Raw genomic sequence first — 21,324 nt, 5'->3', positions numbered from 1 at the left:
GGTGCTTGCTGCAGAATAAGTGTTCAGTAAGTATTTGTGAGATGAGTAAGCCACCTCACTAAGCCACATCACGACTCAATCTTGGTGCCTTGTCTGCCAGCATCAGATGGCCCTTTGGGGTGAGTAGCTGTGAGCGTCTGCATTGCTACTATCTAGACACCCTGAATTCCATCTCAGGCTCTGATTTGTTTAAACCAGCTTAAAATGTTTAATTATTGTTTAGACCTGGAGGGATATTTTTTAATTTTGCATTTTTAAAAAATCTCTGGGCTCGGCAGCATCTCCTTTTGAATATCCTTTTGAAGTATCATCAACGTAACGCTCGGGCTCCAGTGGCAGCCTGGGTTCCAGCCAAGGTTAGTTGCTATGGGCCCAAGATGGTGTGAGAAGATAGGAAGTGCCAGGGTGTGGCCTCTGACCTCCAGGAGTTGGTGGTCTAACTGCGGATGTGGACAGGTCCGCAGCTCCAATGAAGTGGGCTCGATTCCTGAGGGCAGGTCGTCAGTGCCCTGGGAGCACAGAGGGCACCGTCCTCAGCTTCCCACCTTGGCCCGCACCCCGCCTCACCTCCCCACCAGGTTACCATGATCTATACCCCGGCCCCATTGGCCCCTCGAATTTCCTCCAGTGGGCCCCATCCTTAGACATGTGTGTCCTGGTTGGGGCAGCTGCCCCTCTTTCTTCGCCTAATTAATCACTGCTCATCCACCAGACCCCAGCTCAGGGGGGACTCTTCCCAACCCTCTGCTCTCTCAGTTCTAACTAGAAAATTAAAACACAAGTCTGTGTCTAACACCTGCCTCATCTTTAGATGTGCTCTGGATTGTATATGTATGAGAAGAAGATGATGGAAGCCATGTATATATAGATAATTTTAAATTTTCTATCTGTCACAGTAAAAAAGAAACAGGTAACATTTATTTTTTATTCTGGCCAAGTATACATAACATCAAGCTGCCCATGGTAAACATTAGACGTGTACCGTTTCAGTGGCAGCATTTTCACGATGTTGTGTTATCATCTCCACTATCCCTCCCTAAACTCTTTTTTCTCATCCCAAACTGTTACTCTGTAAACATTAAACAACTCCAGCTCCTGGCAACCACCATTCTACCTTCCCTTCTATATAAAGTTGACTAGGGACCTCATATAAGTGAAAACATAATGATATTTGTCCTTCTGTGAATGGATTATTTCACTTAGCGTGTTTTCAAGGTTCATCCACGTTGTAGCAGTCATCAAAATGCCACCTGTTTTTATGGTTGAATAATACTCCGTTGTGAGGTTATTTGTTCTTTCACTCGTTGATGAATGCATGGGCCGTTTCTACCTCTTGGTTACTGTGAATAACGCCGCTGTGAGCATCAATGTACAAGGATCTGAGTCCCACTTTCAATTATTTTGGGTATATACCCAGAGGTGGAATTCCTGAATCATATGGAATGATGTTTAACATTTTAAGGAATGACATTAAATTTTACAATATATTTTATGTAGCCCAGTATTTTAAAAAATTCCCCTTTCAACATGCAATTAACATAAAAATTATTCATAAGTTTTTTTTTTAAGTTACTTTTTCATGCTAAGTCTTCATAACCCTGTTTGTAGGGTATGGATTCTGTGTGGATGGAGAGCCACTGGTTTTGTGAATCCAGGTGCCTTGTACACGTGTGTGCTAACTTGCTTCAGTAGTGTCTGACTCTTTGCAACCCTATGGACTGTAGCCCACCAGGCTCCTCTGTCCATGGGATTCTTCAGGCAGGAATACTGGACTGGGTCGCCATGCCCTCCTCCAGGGGATCTTCCTGACCCAGGGATTTAACTTGCATCTCCTGCAACTCTGCATTGCAAGCAGATTCTTTACTGCTGAGCCACTGGGGTGGGTGTCTAATCTGAAAGATGTATGTCTGTAGCTTCCTGGGGAAGGAAAGAGCATTACAACTAAGCAACACTAGCAACAGTCGTGACGAGGGCAGGAGGACTGTTTTATTTTCATGAATTTTCAGAACAACCCTACAGAGCTAGTGCTTTTATCATTCCCTTTTGAGATACACAAATGGCAGTTCAGAGAAGTTAGGCACCTGACTCCAGGTCACACCGCTGTTAATTAGCAGAGCTGGGATTTATTTGGGTGCCGTTATTCTGTGACAAGGAGTTATTGGAAGTGGTGCTAGATCTGGAGGTCTCAGCAAAGCCCTCTGGTGCCCACAGAGGTGTCTGCCTTGGTCGAGAGGGGTGATGGAGGGTAATACAGATTTTCCCACTGCCTTTTTCCTGGAAGCATCCATATTTCTGCCTATGTGGGTAACCTGAACAGATGGACTGCCTGCCACACACCAGGCTCTAAAGCTTTCACAAGCAGTTTCCCCGCCGAGGAAAACTGGAGAGAAACCAGGGCGGGCGCCGGTCCCACTGAATCCCCAAGGCGAGGGAACCGGCAGGAGGATTAAGACCTGCCATCCCAGTCAGGTGCCTGGAGATAAAAATAGGGTGCCTTGCTGCACCTAAGTTCATCTAATGCCGCCTTCTGCTTTCTTGAATTTGCCAACACCAGAAGTTATAAAACTAATATACCACCTGTCACTCAAAGGGAGATACAGTGATGGAGCAACAGAGGTTTCTGGAATTAGAGTCTCAGAGAGTGTCCTTCTCTAATGTGTCTTGTTCCTGTGTGGACTTTCCCCTTCTGCATCACTGGAAGCTGCTCCTAGCCCAGTGGGCACTCCCGCCTCCAAATTCTCACCTCCGCCTCTCCTCCCTCAGAGGCCCATGGGGCAGACCATCCTTCTGCAGGAGGCTGGAGCAGGGCAGAGACACAGCTATTGCTCAGAGGGTGCAGAACCAGAGGAGGCAGGATCAAGATAGGGACATCTTCTTTTTCTTTTTCTTCAGCCATTATTTCTTTAAGGACTTTGTTCCTTAAGATTTTATCTTTCCAGGGAAGCCCTGGACATCCCCAGGGACTTTAGCTATGGTAAGGCATTTCCCACCTCACCACTCGATGAATTCAGGATGGGTGGTATAAACAAGATGATCAATCATGGCAGTTAGAATGTATGAAGAGTCGATTCAGTCTACAAATATTTATTGAAGCAATGTATAACATATGCATTGAGTCAAAAGTCTTTATTTAAAAAATTTCTTCTAGTTTTGTGGAAAATTCTCAAGAAGATGGGAATACCAGACCACCTGACCTACCTCCTGAGAAACCTGTATGCAGGTCAAGAAGCAACAGTTAGAACCGGACATGGAACAACAGACTGGTTCCAAAATTGGGAAAGGAGTACGTCAAGGCTGTATATTGTCACCCTGCTTATTTAACTTCTATGCAGAGTACATCATGTGAAATGCTGGGCTGGATGAAGCACAGGCTGGAATCAAGATCCTGGGAGAAATATCAACAACCTCAGCTATGCAGATAATACCAGTCTAATGGCAGAAGGAGAGGAGAAACTAAAGAGCCTCTTGATGAAGGTGAAAGAAGAGAGTGAAAAAGCTGCCTTAAAACTCAACATTCAAAAAAACGAAGATCATGGCATCTGGTACCATCACTATATAGCAGATAGAAAGGGAAATAGAGGAAGCAGTAACCGATTTTATTTTCTTGGGCTCCAAAATCACTGTGGATGGTGACAGTAGTCATGAAATTAAAAGACACTTGCTCCTTGAAAGGAAAGCTATGACAAACCTAGACAGCAGGTTAAAAAGCAAAAATGTCACTTTGCCAACAAAGGTCTGTATAGTCAAAGTTAGGGTTTTCCCAGTATTCAGGTATGGATGTGAGAGTTGGACCCTAAAGAAGGCTGAGCACTGAAGAATTGATGCTTTTGAATTGTGGTGCTGGAGAAGACTCTTGAGAGTCCCTCTGACTGCGAGGAGACCAAACCAGTCAATCCTAAAGGAAATCAACCCTGAATATTCATTGGAAGGACTGATGCTGAAGCTGAAGCTCCAGTACTTTGGCCACCTGATGCAAAGAATCACTTGTTAGAAAATACCCTGTTTCTGAGAAAGATTGAAGGCATGAGGAAAAGGGAGCAACAGAGGATAAAATGGTTGGATTGCATCACCGACTCAATGGACAAGTTTGAGCAAACTCTAGGAGACAGTGAATGACAGGAAAGCCTGGTGCTGCAGTCCATGGGGTCGCAAAGGGTCAGACACAACTCAGTGACTGAACAGCAACAACCTCCAGGTCTATCAAGATATAACAACAATTGATAAATAACACAGTATAAATTTTAGATGTGCCATATGATGATTTGATACACATACGGTTTTGGGGGAAAATATCTGTATTTATTTGTTGCCAAGTACTGTGCTAGGTGCTGGGTGATGCAGTGATGGGAAAGCTAGCTCAGGGCTCTGTGTTCTTAGAGCTCATATTTCAGTGAAGAAGACAGATGATAAACAGTCTTTTTTAAAATTAAAAAATTTTTTAAAATTTATAGCTGTGCTGGGCCTTTGTTGCTCTGCTTGGGCTTTCTGCAGTCTTGGCACTCGGGCTCCTCGTTGCAGAGGCTTCTCATGTTGTGGAGTGCAGGCTCTAGGGTGCTCAGGCTCAGTAGTTGTGGCACATGGGCTCAGTTGCCCCACGGCCTGTGGGTTCTTCCTGGCCCAGGAGTCAAACCCACGTCCTCTGCATTGGCAGGTGGATTCTTAACCACTGGACCCCCAGCGAAGTCCAATACAGTCAGTCTTAATTCTTTGTGGATTCTGTGTTTATCTCCTTGAACTTGCCAACTCCCTAAAATTTATTTGAAATCCTAAAATCAGTACTTGCATTTGTGGAGTGGGGAGAAATGTGAGTGACCTGATGTGCACGTCCTCAGCTGAGGTTGCTATTTCAGCTCTCATACTGTCAAAAAGGCTTTAAATTTTTTTTTCACATTTTCATGATTTTTTTTGGAGGGGGGGTAGTGATTTCTCTGTTTAAAATGCCCCCTGAGCATAGCGCTGCAAGTGCTGTCAGTAGTCCTGAGCACAAGGAGGCTGCCACATGCCTTATGGAGAAAACATATGTTATGTAAGATTCCTTTATTCAGGCAGGAGTGACGGTGCTGTTGCCCATGAGTTGAACGTTAATGAGTCAGCAATATAGATATTCAGTGACTTATTAAATTCTGTTTCTAAACAGAAATATTCAGAAAACAAGATTATGTAGGGGTCAATAGATGAAAATGTGACCCAAGGTTCATAGGAACATAACCTTGTATTTCTTGTAGGAGCCATGGTTCAATATTGGCTAATTCAGTGCTTGCAGTGACTTTAAAGATCTTAATGATGGTGAATAATGAGAACAGACAATATAAAAGAATAATTCCACCAAGTGGTGAGGAGTGTGAGGAAAATGAAGCGGGCGGAGGAGGAGGGGAGAGAGGGGGAATGGTAGGGTGGAAGGGAGGATGGGTGCTCGGCGCTGTGGGGAGTTTGGAACCCAGGAATCCTGGTGTCCAGTGCGCTGTGCCATCCACTCTGCCTTTGCGTTAGGCGGCTCAGAGCCGCTGTGTGGCGCTGACGGTCACCGGGGCTCAGAACCACGGTTCCAAGGAGACTGCAGTGTATGGTGTGAGAACTGTCAGTACCTCCAGGGTTCACCGCTATGAGACATCCTAACCACAAGATACTCTGGGAGGTGTTTTGTTCCAGTGTTCTCCATGCAGATTTTCACCGTGTTACTCACCAGGAAGGGCTTTTTTTTTTTTTTTTTTCAGTTTAAAATGCCCAACAGATGGTGGCAGTTGCTCTCTTTATTCTGGAGACTGGATGCATCCCAGCCACAATTTTAATTGTGCTTAACAATTAAAGCACTCAATATTGTAAAAGAATATATAGCAGAGGGAAAAGAACATGGCCTTTGGAGTCAGAAGGACCTGGAACTTTCTAGGTGGGTGGAACCTAGGGAAAGTCCCTGCTGCTCTGTGGGACTCAGTTTCTCCATCTGAACAATTGGGCTGGTAATACATGTCACCTGCATGTCTGCGTGGATTAATTCAGATGTGCTATGTATGGCTGCCAAGAGAATGCAGTGTGTGGTTAGACTTACCAGGGTTTGGAACTTAGCCTCAAGCAAGTGTTTTAATTTTCCAAAGCCTTAATTTCCTCACCAACCCCACAAGGTTGCCGTGAGAATGAAACGATGTTTCAGGATGAGAGATGGTGAGGTGTACAGTAAGCTATGGCCATGATTAAAAGTGCTTTGTTGGGAATACTCTGATGATCCAGTGGTTAGGACTCCATGCTTTCTCTGCAGAGGGCACAAGTTCGATCCCTGGGTTGGGGAACTAAGATCCTGCAAGCCATGGGGGGTAGGGGGCAAAAATATATAAATAAATTAATTAAATTAAAAAGAAGTATTATTAAAAAGTGCTTTGTTAAACATTCATTAGGATGGCAATAATAATATAATAATAATTTTAAAGTAAGTAAACAATGAAACAAGAAAAAGTAAAAGGAATTGGCTAAGATTGGAAGAAATTAGACCCTTAGGACATTGCTGGTGGGAATATAAAATGGTGCAGCCACTGTGGATAACAGTTTGATGGTTTCTCAGAAGGTTAAACATAGAATTACCAGGTGACCGACAATTCTACTCCTAAGTGTATACCCCTAAAGAACTGAAAACAGTTGTTCAAATAAATACTTGTATAATATGTAAATTTTCATAGCAATGCTACTTGAGACAACCAAAAGATGGAAACAGCCCTCATATCCATCAGCTCATGAACAGATGAACAAAATGTGGTCTACCTACAGAATGGAATATTTCATAAAAAAGGAATGAGATTCTGATATAGACTGCAACATGAATGAAACTTGAAAACATGATGTAAAGTGGGAGAAGCCAGTCACAAAAGAGCACATATTGTTTGATTCCGTTTATGTGAAACACCCAGAAGAGGTAAATCCAGAAAGATAGAACATGGATAAGTGGTTACCAGAGGCTGGGAGAATGGGGTGAGGTGAGGAGTGGCTCTTTAATAGGGATGGTATAGTTTTTTGGGGGGGATTGATGGAAGGTTTTTGAAACTGATAGAGACAACATTGTAAAATGCCATTGACTTCTGCACTTTAAAAGTGGTTGACGTAAATGGATTAAGGATCTAAATGTAAGACCAGAAACTATAAAACTCCTAGAGGAGAACATAGGCAAAACACTCTCCGACATAAATCACAGCAAGATCCTCTATGACCCACCTCCTAGAATATTGGAAATAAAAGCAAAACTAAACAAATGGGACCTAATGAAACTTAAAAGCTTTTGCACAACAAAGGAAACTAAGTAAGGTGAAAAGACAGCCCTCAGATTGGGAGAAAATAATAGCAAATGAAGAAACAGACAAAGGATTAATCTCAAAAATATACAAGCAACTCCTGAAGCTCAATTCCAGAAAAATAAATGACCCAATCAAAAAATGGGCCAAAGAACTAAACAGACATTTCTCCAAAGAAGACATACAGATGGCTAACAAACACATGAAAAGATGCTCAACATCACTCATTATCAGAGAAATGCAAATCAAAACCACAATGAGGTGTCATTACACGCCAGTCAGGATGGCTGCTATCCAAAAGTCTACAAGCAATAAATGCTGGAGAGGGTGTGGAGAAAAGGGAACCCTCTTACACTGTTGGTGGGAATGCAAAGTAGTACAGCCGCTATGGAGAACAGTGTGGAGATTTCTTAAAAAACTGGAAATAGAACTGCCATATGACCCAGCAATCCCACTTCTGGGCATACACACTGAGGAAACCAGATCTGAAAGAGACACGTGCACCCCAATGTTCATCGCAGCACTGTTTATAATAGCCAGGACATGGAAGCAACCTAGATGCCCATCAGCAGATGAATGGATAAGGAAGCTGTGGTACATATACACCATGGAATATTACTCAGCCGTCAAAAAGAATTCATTTGAACCAGTTCTAATGAGATGGATAAAACTGGAGCCCATTATACAGAGTGAAGTAAGCCAGAAAGATAAAGAAGATTATAGCATACTAACACATATATATGGAATTTAGAAAGATGGTAACGACAACCCTATATGCAAAACAGAAAAAGAGACACAGAAGTACAGAACAGACTTTTGAACTCTGTGGGAGAAGGTGAGGGTGGGATGTTTCGAAAGAACAGCATGTATATTATCTATGGTGAAACAGATCACCAGCCCAGGTGGGATGCATGAGACAAGTGCTCGGGCCTGGTGCACTGGGAAGACCCAGAGGAATCGGGTGGAGAGGGAGGTGGGAGGGGGGATCGGGATGGGGAATACGTGTAAATCTATTGCTGATTCATGTCAGTGTATGACAAAACCCACTGAAAAATAAATAAATAAATAAATAAATAAATAATTAAAAAAAAAAAGTGGTTGACGTGAATTTTACTTCAATAAATTTTTTTTAAAAAGGAGCTTTGTTAGAACAGAAAAGCCACCCTAAGGTTAATGACCAAAAGTTAATCTGTCTAGATCTCCTGTTGGATAATAAAATGATAAAAACCTCAAAGCGCAAGACCTAGGAAGCATTACTGGGTTGGAGCCTAAGCTTCCTGCTGTGACCCATCTCCCAGACGACCTGCACAGACTGGGGTCAGTGCATTTTTTTCGTCCTGCTTGGGACGTCCTGGGGGCAGAGACAGTGTCCAGCGGGACCCACAGTTTGACCAGATGCCAAGCTCATTAATGTGATCTTAGGTTAAGATTCTTGCCAATGTTGAATTGCTTTGGCAACAGTGTGTTTTTCACTTGTCCTTGTTTACTTCTCTTTGCAAGCACTCCAAACCAGAAACTTGAAAATCCGTCCTGGATTTCTGGTTTCACTCTTTCAGGCACAGTGGCTTAGTAATGAGTACAGTATTTGACTTTGGAAGGGTCACATGGCATTTGCCTCTAGTGCCGATCCAAAAAGACTGTGTAAAACAGTTCAGCCTTTCAAGGGCTTGCTGACTGGCGTCTTACTTCCTGAGGGCATTGGGAGGTTCCTAGAAAGAACTAGATGATAAGGGGTACAGACCTGCATTGCAAACCCCACTGTACCACTTATTAGCTGTGTGACCTTGGGTAGTTCAGTCTCTCAGATAATCTCTCAGATAACTGTTTCCTCTACTGTAACATGGAAACAATGGCAGAATTTTCTCCAAAGGGTCTTGTGGGGATAATGTGATGTGGTACATGTAGAATACTTAGAATATTCTCTCGCACATAGTAAGTACTCAGTAAATAGTAAATCTTACTAGTGTTAATCATAAATGTTATTGTTACCTTTTTTTTTTTTTTGCTTTACCAATGGCTCCAGTGAAATGTTTTCAACCAGCATCTAAAAGTTCTGTTTCTTGTCACAAAGTTATAGGGATTAAAGTACAAACTCTTTGTTTTTGTTCCACCAAGGGCTTAAGTCTATTCTCTTCAACCAGCATCTAAAAGTTCTGTTTCTTGCTGAAAAGTTATGAGAATTAAACTGACAAGCATTTTGAAATAGTCACAAAAGCTACAGGCAGGGGTGATTCTGAAATAGTAGCTTATATGCATTCTGATGCTGGCTCTGAAACTCAGACAAGGACTAAGTTACACGTTTGCCTATTTATAAAATTTTAATGGAAAGGGACAAAAAAGTAGACCCTCGCCTAGACTTTCTGAAATCACTTTCTCTCTTGAGAATGGCTTTTATTTCTTTTAGACGCTTATCGGAGAATGTCAAAAGAAAAATCCCTGCACCTTGAAATGTCTTTAATCAATCCTCAGACCTTTCATTTCTTAAAACCTATTCCCTTCTCCCCACCCTTTCAAGACCTGAAATAAAATGATTTTCCAGAAATGGATGACAAGATAGCAAGGGCGACGATTAATAACCCCAGAGCACCTTGGTGCCACACCTTCCCTATTTAAAATGAAAAATTACACTCTTCCCTCAGACTTTATTAAAAAGAGGATCAAGAGAGAGGGGAAGGGTTGATGTCAGTACAGCCCATCAGTGAAACACTTCTGAAGCATCGGCAGAGAGAAGTCGACAGTTGAACAGTTGGCAACTTGGTTAATGAAATGAGGCTTTTTGCTTCTCCATCCCCAAACATTACATTTTAAATGTAAGAGTGAAGGAGAAGAGAATTTGATGGAGAAGTAAATTTGGAAAGAGTGAAGCTTTTTTCCCTCTTTTTTTATCTTTCAGAACTTTGAAACTTTAGGACAGGGATCCTTGGGGCCAACTCAGTACTTGCTTGAATTTCGTGAAGGTGTGTGTGTGTGTGTGTGTGTGTGTGTTTGGAGAAACTGTAGGCTGTGGGGGGACACTGGATCTCAGCTCAACTTCAGTTGCTACATGATCAAGGGAAAGATTAAAGGTGAAGGTTACTACCAGCTATGGGAACTTTAGCCCTGTCCCTCATCTAGAACTTATTTATAAAACAGCTCAATGACACCTACCTTATAGGGCAGGTGAGACAAGCACTGAATCCCCTAACTGGGGATTAGTTGATATAAACATTGAGATAAACACTCAGGGAATTAGAAGAATGGAGAATGATTGCCTCTCTGACTGGGGTGGAGAAGGATTGGGCAGGGGACTGCTGTTAGCAGCAAAAATGTTTTCATATCTTTTTGCTTTCAACCATGTGATATATTTCTTTGATTAAAATACAAACTTATTTTTATTCATTTATTTTTTTTGCTGCGCTGCAACAGCTTACAGGATCTTAGTTCTCCAACCAGGGCTCGAACCCAGGCCACCACAGTGAAAGCCACCAAATCCTAACCACCTCCAAAGGCTAACTTTTGTACTATTACTCCCCAGTCTGGATTCAGTAAACACTGTTGACTCCCTGTTGAAGGCTCTATTACTCTCCTAGATCTACTGAAACAAAACCACCACAAACTAGACAGCTTAACACAGCAGAAGTGTACCCTCTCACAGGGGACTCGAAGTCAAGGATCAGGATGTTGGTGGGGCCATGCTCACCCCGAAGACTGTGGGGGAGAATCAGTCCCACACCTCTCTCCCAGCTTCTGGTGGCATCTAAGTTCCAGTTCCAGTGGCTGCATCACTGCAGTGTCCGCCTCTGTCTTCACATGGCTTCCTCCTTTGTGTGTCCTTTCCTCTTCCAATGACACCAGTCATTGGGGTTAGGGTGTGCCTTAATCCAGTGTTTCCTCATCTTGACTTGATTACATCTGCAGAGACCCTGTCTGCAAATAAGGTCACATGGGGGTTAGGCTTTCAACATAGCTTTTGAGGGGATACAGTTTAACTGCAATAAGGACTCAGAGGCTTTTGTATCTTGGGTTTGCTTTTAGTAGGGGATGGCAGCAGGCAAGATCAGGGGTATAGGCACTGAAGGCCAGTCATCTGTTTATTTATTATTATTATTATTGTTACTTGGCTGCACTGCGTGGCATGTGGAACTTCCCTGACCAGGGATCGAGCCCATGTTCCCTGCAGTGGAAGTGCGGAGTCTTAACCACTGGAGTGCCAGGGAAGTCCTAAAGGCCAGACACATTATATATATGCATATCAATCTCATTTAGTCCTCACCAGCATCATGTAAAAATAGGTGGTTTTACTCCCATTTTCATTAACATTTATGCAGCATTGGCTGTGTGCCAAAGATTATGCTGAATGCTCTACCTGTACGGTCTTATTTAATCTTCAAAATAGTCTAATGTTATCTCCATTTTATAGACAAATAAACCAAGTCACAGGAAAGGCAGAGGCAAGTTAATCTCTAAGCATCATGTTGCAAAGTCCAGGATGTTCTGTGCATATAAAAACTCCCATTTCCTTACTTGATATTTACTTAGAACCAGTTCTTGTTCTTTCAGCTCAGAAAGCAAGTCTTCAATGTGCGGAGGCATCTCTTCTCTTTCTGGGGGTGTCAGTCACTGGCTGCTGTGTTCATTATGTCCCTTCCCTGGGCCATGGATGTCTGCTCTGAAGATTCAGGGATCAGATGGGAAAGGAGGCAAAAGGTGAAATGACTAAATCATGTCATGTCTTTCTTAAAAAAAAATTATAAAATGAGCCTGACACTCCTCAATAGACTTGGAAGGTTTTAGAATCCCCTGACCAATTCTTTCAGGCTCGACAAATAACTTCTCCTTGAGCAGTGTTCCCAAGATTTCCAGGGAGCCAGAGGAGGAGGTGAAATTCTGCTGCATCCTGGGCATCGCCACCCAGATGTCCTGCAGGAAGCTCAGACTTGGCCGGTCTGACCCTGCACTTACTCCGTTTCCTTCATGTGCCCCTTGTGCTTCATTGCTCTATGTGCACATTGCTCCGCGTGCCCCATTCCTTCTGCGTTTTCCATTGCTGTGCTGGATGCTCCCAGCCACTGTGTGACCCGAGATGAGGGGTGGAATCAGGATGTCAGCCTTGGCTCGGTGTCATGCTCAGGGGCACAGACTCCAAGCGCAGAGGTCCTTCTCTCCAACTGTATTGTCTTGAGTGAGTCATTTCAACACTCTGTACCTCAGTTTCCTTGTCTATGAGCTAGAGTGATTTCTGTCTACTTTGTAGGATTGTTGTGTGGCTATTAATTTGATACAAGTAAATCACTTGGAACATCAGTGTCAGGAAAATAGTAAGTTCTCAATCATGACAGCTATTTGTTTCTCCTCCTCTTACACTAGTCACCCCACCCGTCTCCATCTCTGCTGCCACCACTGCATTCCTGGTCCCCATCATCTCCCATCCAGGTGCCTCAGCAGCCTCAGGCTGGGCTCCTGCAGTTGCCCTTGATTTGTCCTATCCTTTCTCCGTACTGTGGCCAGATAGCACCTTTCCACAACACTCACCTGGTCATGTCCGCTGTGCACAGCGGGTCCCACTGAGCTAGAATGGATGCTCACATAGCCCTGTGCCAGGGCCTCGGGGCCAGTTTTAATCACAGAGCGACAGGAGGAGTAGCCAGTGTGCACTCTGGGCCAGCACACCGAGTCCAGCAGGACTCAATGGCACATGGACCCACTCCCTTGGGCTGTGTGGTTTTTAAGCCATGGGGTCAGAGAAGCACCAGCCCCTCCCCTGGTATGAACAAGGGCTGGGATATAACAGTGATATGAGGGCAAACACTCTGGCCTCCAGCCCTAACCCATTTCTCAGCATTTGCCCACCGGGAGAGCCAGCCCTTCCCTTGGCATGAGCAGGGGTTTGGGTCCAAGGCTTGTGGATATAACAGTATGGCCAGGCAAGAACGTGGCTTCTGTATCATCATCACTTATGGTTGGGGGAGTGCCAGTCCCTCCTTGGGCATGACCGCGAGGCAAGGTTCCAAGCTTCGAGCTTACAGCTGCATGGTATGTTGGAGCAGTGCTTCCCCCTTGTCATTACTGGGTTTGATGGCCTTGAGCCTTCGGCTGCCTCAGGTTTCCGGGAGCTCCACAGGAGCCCCGTGCAGGGGATCAGTCATGATCTTCTTCCACTTAGGAGAGTAAATCCCTGGATAGGTCCACTTTGCCCTTCTTTGCAGCCTCAGCTCGGATTTCTTCCTCCCTCGGAACATCTCCAGCCACATCAAACTGCCCGCAGTTCTCCAGACTCATCATGTTCTGCCATCATCTGGCTCTTGACCCTGCTGTTCCCTCTGCCTGCATCCTTCCTCCCACACCCTCCACCCCACTCCTTCCCAGGACCTTCTCCCTCACCCTCCAAGTCTGGGCATAGGTGCCCTCTCCTCCAGGATGCCTTTCTGCCTCCTTCCCCAGAAGGCTGGCGTCCTTCCCTCTGCTCTCACCTGCGCTTTCTCCAACAGGGGTGTCCCTGTTTCATATTGCGAGTACTTCTTTAATTGAGGTGAAACTCACAGAACATTAACAATTAACCATTTAAAAGAGGATGAGGGATTTCCCTGGAGGTCCAGTGGTTAAGACTCTGCACTCTCAATGCAGGGGCCTGCATTGAGATCCCTGGTCAGGGAAGTAAGATCCCATATACCACATGGGGTGGCCTAAAACAAAAGTGAACGATTCTGCAGCATTCAGTGCGTTCACAATGGTGTGCAACCATCATCACCTCTGTCAAGTTCCACAACATTTTTATCACCCCAAAAGGAAACTCTGTACCTGTTAGGCAGTTGCTCCCCATTCCTTCCTCCCCCCGCAGCCCAGCCCCTGGCAACCACTTGTCTGATTTCTGTCTTTATGGATTTGCCTATTCTGGAAATTTCATGTAAATGGAATTGTGGACCATTCTGATCCCACTTGGCATCATGTTTTGGAGGTTCATCCAAATCACAGCATGTAACAGTACTTAATTCTTTTTGATGGTGGAATCGTATTCCATTGTATGGACACGCCACATTTACCTTACCCATTTGGCAGTTGATGAGCATTTGAGTTGGCTGTTGCGACGAGCATTGACATGAATATTCACATACAAACACTTGAGTGCTACATTCAGTTCCTTTGCATCTATCTATACCTGGGAGTGCAGTTTGCAGTGGGTGCTTGTTTCATCATTGATCTTCCCAGTGGACTGTGAGCTCTGTGGAGGTAGAGGAAGACAAACCCCGACCCCAGGGCCCAGCCCCGCGAATGCCTGGGGAGCAGATGGGACGAGGCTCCAGCATCCGGAGTCGATGTCTCACTCACCCTCACCCACCTGCCCGTTTGTCTGCACCATCCTGTGGTCCAGGCTCTACTGACAGCTCGACTCATTTTATCTCATTATTTCGCTCCTTTCCTCACTCTGATATGTGTTCAGATGCCCACTCATCCTTTCCTGACTGAGGTATCCCCAGCACCCTCTTGGTACCCAAGTCCAGTTTTCTTTTCCTCCATGGCATTTATTATCACTGACATATTATAGACAGCATATATATTATATATGACATCTTATAGATAATATACTGTCACTTTTTTGTTCATCCCATTCTCTTCTCTCTTTCTTTACCAAGAACGCGCACGCTGAAGACAGGGGCTTTCAGCTCTTTTGATCATTGCTCTATCCCAGTGTCTAGAACAGTGCCTGGTATATGAGAAGGGTTCAAATATTTGTGAAATAACTTTGATGAATTAATGAGTGTGTTTAATCCTCACTGCACCCTCCAAGGGAGCCACGAGCATTCTAGTTTCACAAACCCTGAAACAGAGGCTCAGAAAGGTCAGGTAATGGGCCCAAGGTCATGGAGCTGATCAGCTGGATCTCTCTGAGTCACAGTCCCATCTTTTCACTTCACTCAGAGAAGCATGAGGTCTAGTGATAATGCCCAAAGTGCTTCCTTTGGCCTTGGAGTGCAGTATATGATTAAGATAACTTAAAAAATAGATTTGCTTTCTTAAACATGCTTTAATTAGGCCCAATTGGCAATGCGTTTGTATTTCCTGAGCAAATACATCAGTCAGGAGTTTGCCAGGGGATGGAGAAGCTGATCCGGGCTTGATTCTCTGTCTGCCCCCAGCTCTCAGAGCTATTCGGCCTCTCTGAACCTCAACTTCCTAGAGGTACACAGGGTGGTGACGTCACCTGGTGTGTGGACAGCTCTCAGCACAGGTGCATACACTGTAAATGGGAGGTCACCATGTCACCATGGTGCGGGGGATGACAATACAAGCAGCTAACATTTATGGAGTGCCCGCTGCGTGCCAGGTGCTGGGCTCAGCACATTGCGTGTGTTACTGCCTTTGATCCTTATACCATTCCCATGGGGCATGTCTATTATTGTCCTGTCTCACTGCTGATAAAGTCAAGACTCAGAGAATCTTGACGAGTGCCAAGGTCACACAGCCCGGAAGTAGGTGAGCCAGAATTAAGGCCAAGTCACCTGACTAACAGAGCTGACTCTCTTAGTTACGGGGCTGATGTGTATTCTCAAATATTTTGAGAATCGACACCATACTGTTGGTGATATTGGTAGAATGTTCTGGCAAAGTCTCAGAGGAGGGAACAGGGTAACTCTTGCTAGAAAGAGCCCTGGCTCCAGCTCCTGCTCCCATTTGGCTCATTACAATGGTCCAGAGTCTTCAGTGAATGCAGGTTCCACTCTTTCCCAGATGCCTGGTGCTTTCCTTGTTGGGGTGGCTGAGAGCCTGGGTTTGAATCCTGGCTGCCAGTCCCCACCTCTGCAGTAACCTTGGAAACATCATCTCTGCCCATACATTTCCTTATCTACAAAGTGGAGATCAAAATGGCCCTTTGCACACAGATTTATGAAAATTAAGTAAGATGTGGAGCAGTCTCAATATAACAAATTAAGAAAACAGATGACAAACCATTAAATAAGATCTTATGGCATTTCTTAAAAAAAAAAAAAATGCACAGCAAACCATCTGGCAGGCTCCACAGCCAAACGTTAATAGGGATGACGGTTAGGCTGTGGAACAGCACTGCCTTTCTCCTTATCTGAATTTTCTAATTTTTCTATAATGAATATGTAACAACAAAATGAGTTGTTTTAATTAAAAGGGGAGCAGTGAGTCAGTGTTCATGAAAGCACTTTATAAACTGTCAAAGGCCCTATGAATTAGCTCTCGTTATGGTCCTTATCATAATTATTACTGTTACTGCTACTCAGCCACAAGTGGGAATTTATTTCTGCCCCAAATCCCCTTCCTTGGCCTGTGCTCGGAGGGCCCACTCGATCGCCTTCTGCCGAGTCCGACCGTGTGAGCAGGCTGACACCTGCTGACTTCTCTCCACCTCTGCTGCCACCACGCAAGTGGAAGGAAGTATCCTCTCTCACCAGGAGTGCTGCGATACCCTCTAGCGGGGTTCTCCTTACCCATGCAGCACCCCCCAGTATCTTTGAGAAATGAACTTTCTTTGCATTTATTTTTTTGGATTAGTTAAAATTTTATCTGTAATCATCACCTATCATCAATCTATCCATCATCATCTATCAATCCATCTATCATCTATTATCTCTATCCATCACCAGATGGCCAACACCAAAATCAGGTTGATTAGATTCTTTGCAGTCAAAGATGGAGAAGCCCTATACAGTCAGCAAAAACAAGACTGGGAGCTGACTGTGGCTCAGATCATGAACTCCTTTTTGCCAAATTCAGACTTAAATTGAAGAAAGTGGGGAAAACCTCTAGACCATTCAGGTATGACCTAAATCAAATCCCTTCTGATTATACAGTGGAAGTCAGAAATAGATTTAAGGGACTAGATCTGATAGACAGAGTGTCTGATGAACTATGGACAGAGGTTCATGACATTGTACAGGAGACAGGGATCAAGACCATCCCCAAGAAAAAGAAATGCAAAAAAGCAAAATGGCTGCCTGAGGGGGCCTTACAAATAGCTGTGAAAAGAAGAGAAATGAAAAGCAAAGGAGAAAAAGAAAGATATACCCATTTGAATGCAGAGTTCCAAAGAATAGCAAGGAGAGATAAGAAAGCCTTCCTCAGTGATCAATGCAAAGAAATAGAGGAAAACAACAGAATGGGAAAGACTAGAGATCTCTTCAAGAAAATTAGAGATACCAAGGGAACATTTCATGCAAAGATGGGCTCAATAAAGGACAGAAATGGTATGGACCTAACAGAAGCAAGAATACACAGAAGAACTGTACAAAAAAGATATTCACTACCCAGATAATCACGATGATGTGATCACTCACCTAGAGCCAGACATCCTGGAATGTGAAGTCAAGTGGGCCTTAGGAAGCATCACTACGAACAAAGCTAGTGGAGGTGATGGAATTCCAGTTGAGCTATTTCAAATCCTGGAAGATGATGCTGTGAAAGTGCTGCACTCAATATGGCAGCAAATTTGGAAAACTCAGCAGTGACCACAGGACTGGAAAAGGTCAGTTTTCATTCCAATCCTAAAGAAAGGCAATCCAAAGAATGCTCAAACTGCTGCACAATTGTGCTCATCTCACACATTAGTAAAGTAATGCTCAAAATTCTCCAAGCCAGGCTTCAGCAATACATGAACTGTGAACTTCCAGATGTTCAAGCTGGATTTAGAAAAGGCAGAGGAACCAGAGATCAAATTGCCAACATTTGTTGGATCATCGAAAAAGCAAGAGAGCTCCAGAAAAACATCTACTTCTGGTTTATTGACTACGCCAAAGCCTTTGACTGTGTGGATCACAACCAACTGTGGAAAATTCTTCAAGAGATGATAATACCAGACCACCTGACCTGCCTCTTGAGAAACTTGTATGCAGGTCAGGAAACAACAGTTAGGACTGGACATGGAACAACAGACTCGTTCCAAATAGGAAAAGGAGTACGTCAAGGCCGTATATTGTCACCCTGCTTATTTAACTTCTATGCAGAGTACATTATGAGAAACGCTGGGCTGGAAGAAGCACAGGCTGGAATCAAGATTGCCAGGAGAAATACCAATAACCTCAGATATGCAGATGACACCACCCTCATGGCAGAAAGTAAAGAGGAACTAAAGAGACTCTTGATGAAGGTGAAAGAGGAGAGTGAAAAAGTTGGCTTAAGGCTCAACATTCAGAAGACTAAGATCATGGCATCCAGTCCCAACGCTTCATGGCAAATAGATGGGGAAACAGTGGAAACAGTGGCTGGCTATTTTTCTGGGCTCCAAAATCACTGCAGATGGTTACTGCAGCCATGAAATTAAAAAGACGCTTACTCCTTAGAAGGAAAGTTATGACCAACCTAGACAGCATATTAAAAAGCAGAGACATTACTTTGTCAACAAAGGTCTGTCTAGTCAAGGCTATGGTTTTTCCAGTGGTCATGCATGGATGTGAGAGTTGGACTGTAAAGAAAGCTGAGTGCCAAAGAATTGATGCTTTTGAACTGTGGTGTTGGAGAAGACTCTTGAGAGTCCCTTGAACTGCATGGAGATCCAACCAGTCCATCCTAAAGGAGATCAGTCCTGGGTGTTCACTGGAAGGACTGATGTTGAAGCTGAAACTCCAATACTTTGGCTACCTGATGCAAAGAGCTGACTCATTTGCAAAGACCCTGATGCTGGGAAAGATTAAGGGCAGGAGAAGGGGACGACAGAGGATGAGATGGTTGGATGGCATCACCGACTCAATGGACATGAGTTTGGGTAAACTCTGGGAGTTGGTGATGGGCAGGGAGGCCTGGCGTGCTGCGGTTCATGGGGTCGCAAAGAGTCGGACACGACTGAGCGACTGAACTGAACTGAACTGATCATCTATCTATCCATCCACTGTCTCTATCTACTATCTATCTATATCTAAATATCTATCTCCCAGTTTTATTGTGAAATGATTGACATACAACATTGTCAATGTTTAATGTGTCCAGCATAATGATTTGACCTACATACATCATGAAATGATGACCACCATAGATTTAGTGAACATCCATCATCTCCTGTAGATACAGAAGAAAAGAAACAGAAAAAAAGCATTGTTTTTCCTTGTGATGAGAACTCTTAAGATTCTCTTAACGTTCATATGTAACAAATGAGAGTGTTAATTACATCAGTTGTGCTGTAATGACATCCCTGGTACTCACTTATCTTGTAACTGGAAGTTTGTGCTTGTTGACCGCCTTCATTCAGTTTCCCTCCTCCCCAGCCCCTGCCTCTGGTAATGACAGATTCTGATCTCCTTTTCTCTGAGTTTGTTTGTCTTTTGAAGTATGATTGACCTACAACCCCATGTTAGTTCTTGGTATACAATACAGTAATTCAAAATTTCTATATATTACAAAATGATCACCATGCTAAGTCTCATTACAGTGTGGGGAATATAGTCAATAATATACTTCTTTGTACGGTGACAGATGGTAACTGGAGAAATGACCTTTTAGGTCAAAACCCTCAATGGCTTTCCACTGAATTTGGTATAAAATCCACCTTGCACCTAGGCCCATGGGTCTGGAGGTCTGCCCTCACCCATTCCTTCAGCCGTCTGAGACACTTGCCCCATTGTTACCATACATCACCTTTCAGAAGGCACTGGAAAAGAGACCCAGGGAAGTACCTGCCCTGACTTACATGGTTTTGGAGCCTATAGTTTGGTATTGGTATTTGACTCTTATGCTTTTACATCTCTTTGCATAGAGGATGTAGAAGGACTGAATTTTGTGGCCTGAGGGTCTGTACATGTAGACCAAATTTGTGTTTGCACTCTCAATACAGAAAATGAGTGGAAAATGTTAATATACTAGTGGATTTATTTTTGTTTTCTGACGTAGCTCATATCATGGCTGAAAACCTCAAGTTGTGTTCAGACAGTAGGATATTTTTGTTATATTATTTTTTCAGTGCTTAATTTTTTTTTTCTAATACACTGTTGTAAGACCAAAAACAACAACAACAACAACAAATCCCCTACCTACCTCTATGTTTTTGTCCTTGCCATCCTCCTCCTCTCTCCTCACACCGGCATGTTCTTTCCTTGGACAGTTGAGTTCTGGGCTTCCCAATCCTGGAGAGTGGAGAGCAAGGCTGTTGAATGGGGCTTATGGTGAGAGGGTCAAGGAAGGGTTTTCTTTCTTCTTGTAGGGGCCAAGTGGGTGTGGTTGCATATATGTAAATAAGCGTACAACTTATGGTGCATAATTTATGTAAATATGCATACAGCATATCGCAATCACGCTGTAACCAGCAGGCAGTGTTCAGGGTGTATATGGTGTAATGTGCTTATATGGTAACGTGCAGATGGTGTAATTCACCAGCTTTCTCATAGCTCACCTGTCGTCTTTGCTTCTTTGTTCCAACTCAGGAGGCAACCTTTCCAAACAAGACTGGACCATCCAGTGGCCCACCACGGAGACGGGGAAGGAGAACAACCCCGTGTGCCCCCCGGAGCCGACCCCGTGGATCCGCACCCACCTCTCCCAGAGCCCCAGGGTCCAGTCCAAGTGCGTCCAGCACTACTGTCACGCCAGCCCCACCCTGGGGGCCCCCGTGTACACCCACGTGGACAGGCTCACCGTGGACCCCTACCCGGGCCTGTGCCCGCCACCGCCTCTGGAGTCGGGGCACCGGTCCCTGCCCCCGTCGCCCCGGCAGCGGCACGCGGTCCGCACCCCGCCGCGCACCCCCAACATCGTCACCACCGTGACCCCGCCAGGCACACCACCCATGAGGAGGAAGAACAAACTGAAGCCCCCCGGGACCCCGCCGCCCTCCTCCCGGAAGCTGATCCACCTGATCCCGGGTTTCACGGCCCTGCATCGGAGCAAGTCTCACGAATTCCAGCTGGGTCACCGCGTAGACGAGGCCCACACGCCCAAGTGAGTGCATGTGGTGGGCCGCCACCCCCGGGGTGGCTGAGCCTCCCAGTCCGCCAAGCCACAAATTGGCTGTATTCCCCTCCTCCTGTTGAAGGAAAGGTGGATTTTCTCTAATGGCTGGGCTGGAAAATGAATAGAAAAGAATTTCCCAGAAATGACTTCTTCTTATGCTATTCATGCTCTA

At 44.5% G+C, this 21,324-nt stretch overlaps 1 protein-coding gene across 2 annotated transcripts in view; it reads left to right on the top strand.

Moving 5' to 3' along the window:
• KSR2 (kinase suppressor of ras 2) overlaps window positions 1–21,324 on the top strand; it is a 426,399-nt gene that overhangs the window by 143,601 nt on the left and 261,474 nt on the right. For both annotated transcript variants that reach the window (XM_043901784.1, XM_043901785.1), the window contains exon 4: window positions 20,627–21,140. In XM_043901784.1, the coding sequence (XP_043757719.1) occupies window positions 20,627–21,140 (514 nt within the window). The remainder of the gene's footprint in view (window positions 1–20,626; window positions 21,141–21,324) is intronic.

This window comes from Cervus elaphus, chromosome 5, assembly GCF_910594005.1.
Source record: "Cervus elaphus chromosome 5, mCerEla1.1, whole genome shotgun sequence".
In the NCBI taxonomy this organism is placed as follows: domain Eukaryota; kingdom Metazoa; phylum Chordata; class Mammalia; order Artiodactyla; family Cervidae; genus Cervus; species Cervus elaphus.
Note: the sequence above shows the minus strand (reverse complement) of the source record. Positions and strands in the feature narration are given on the sequence as shown.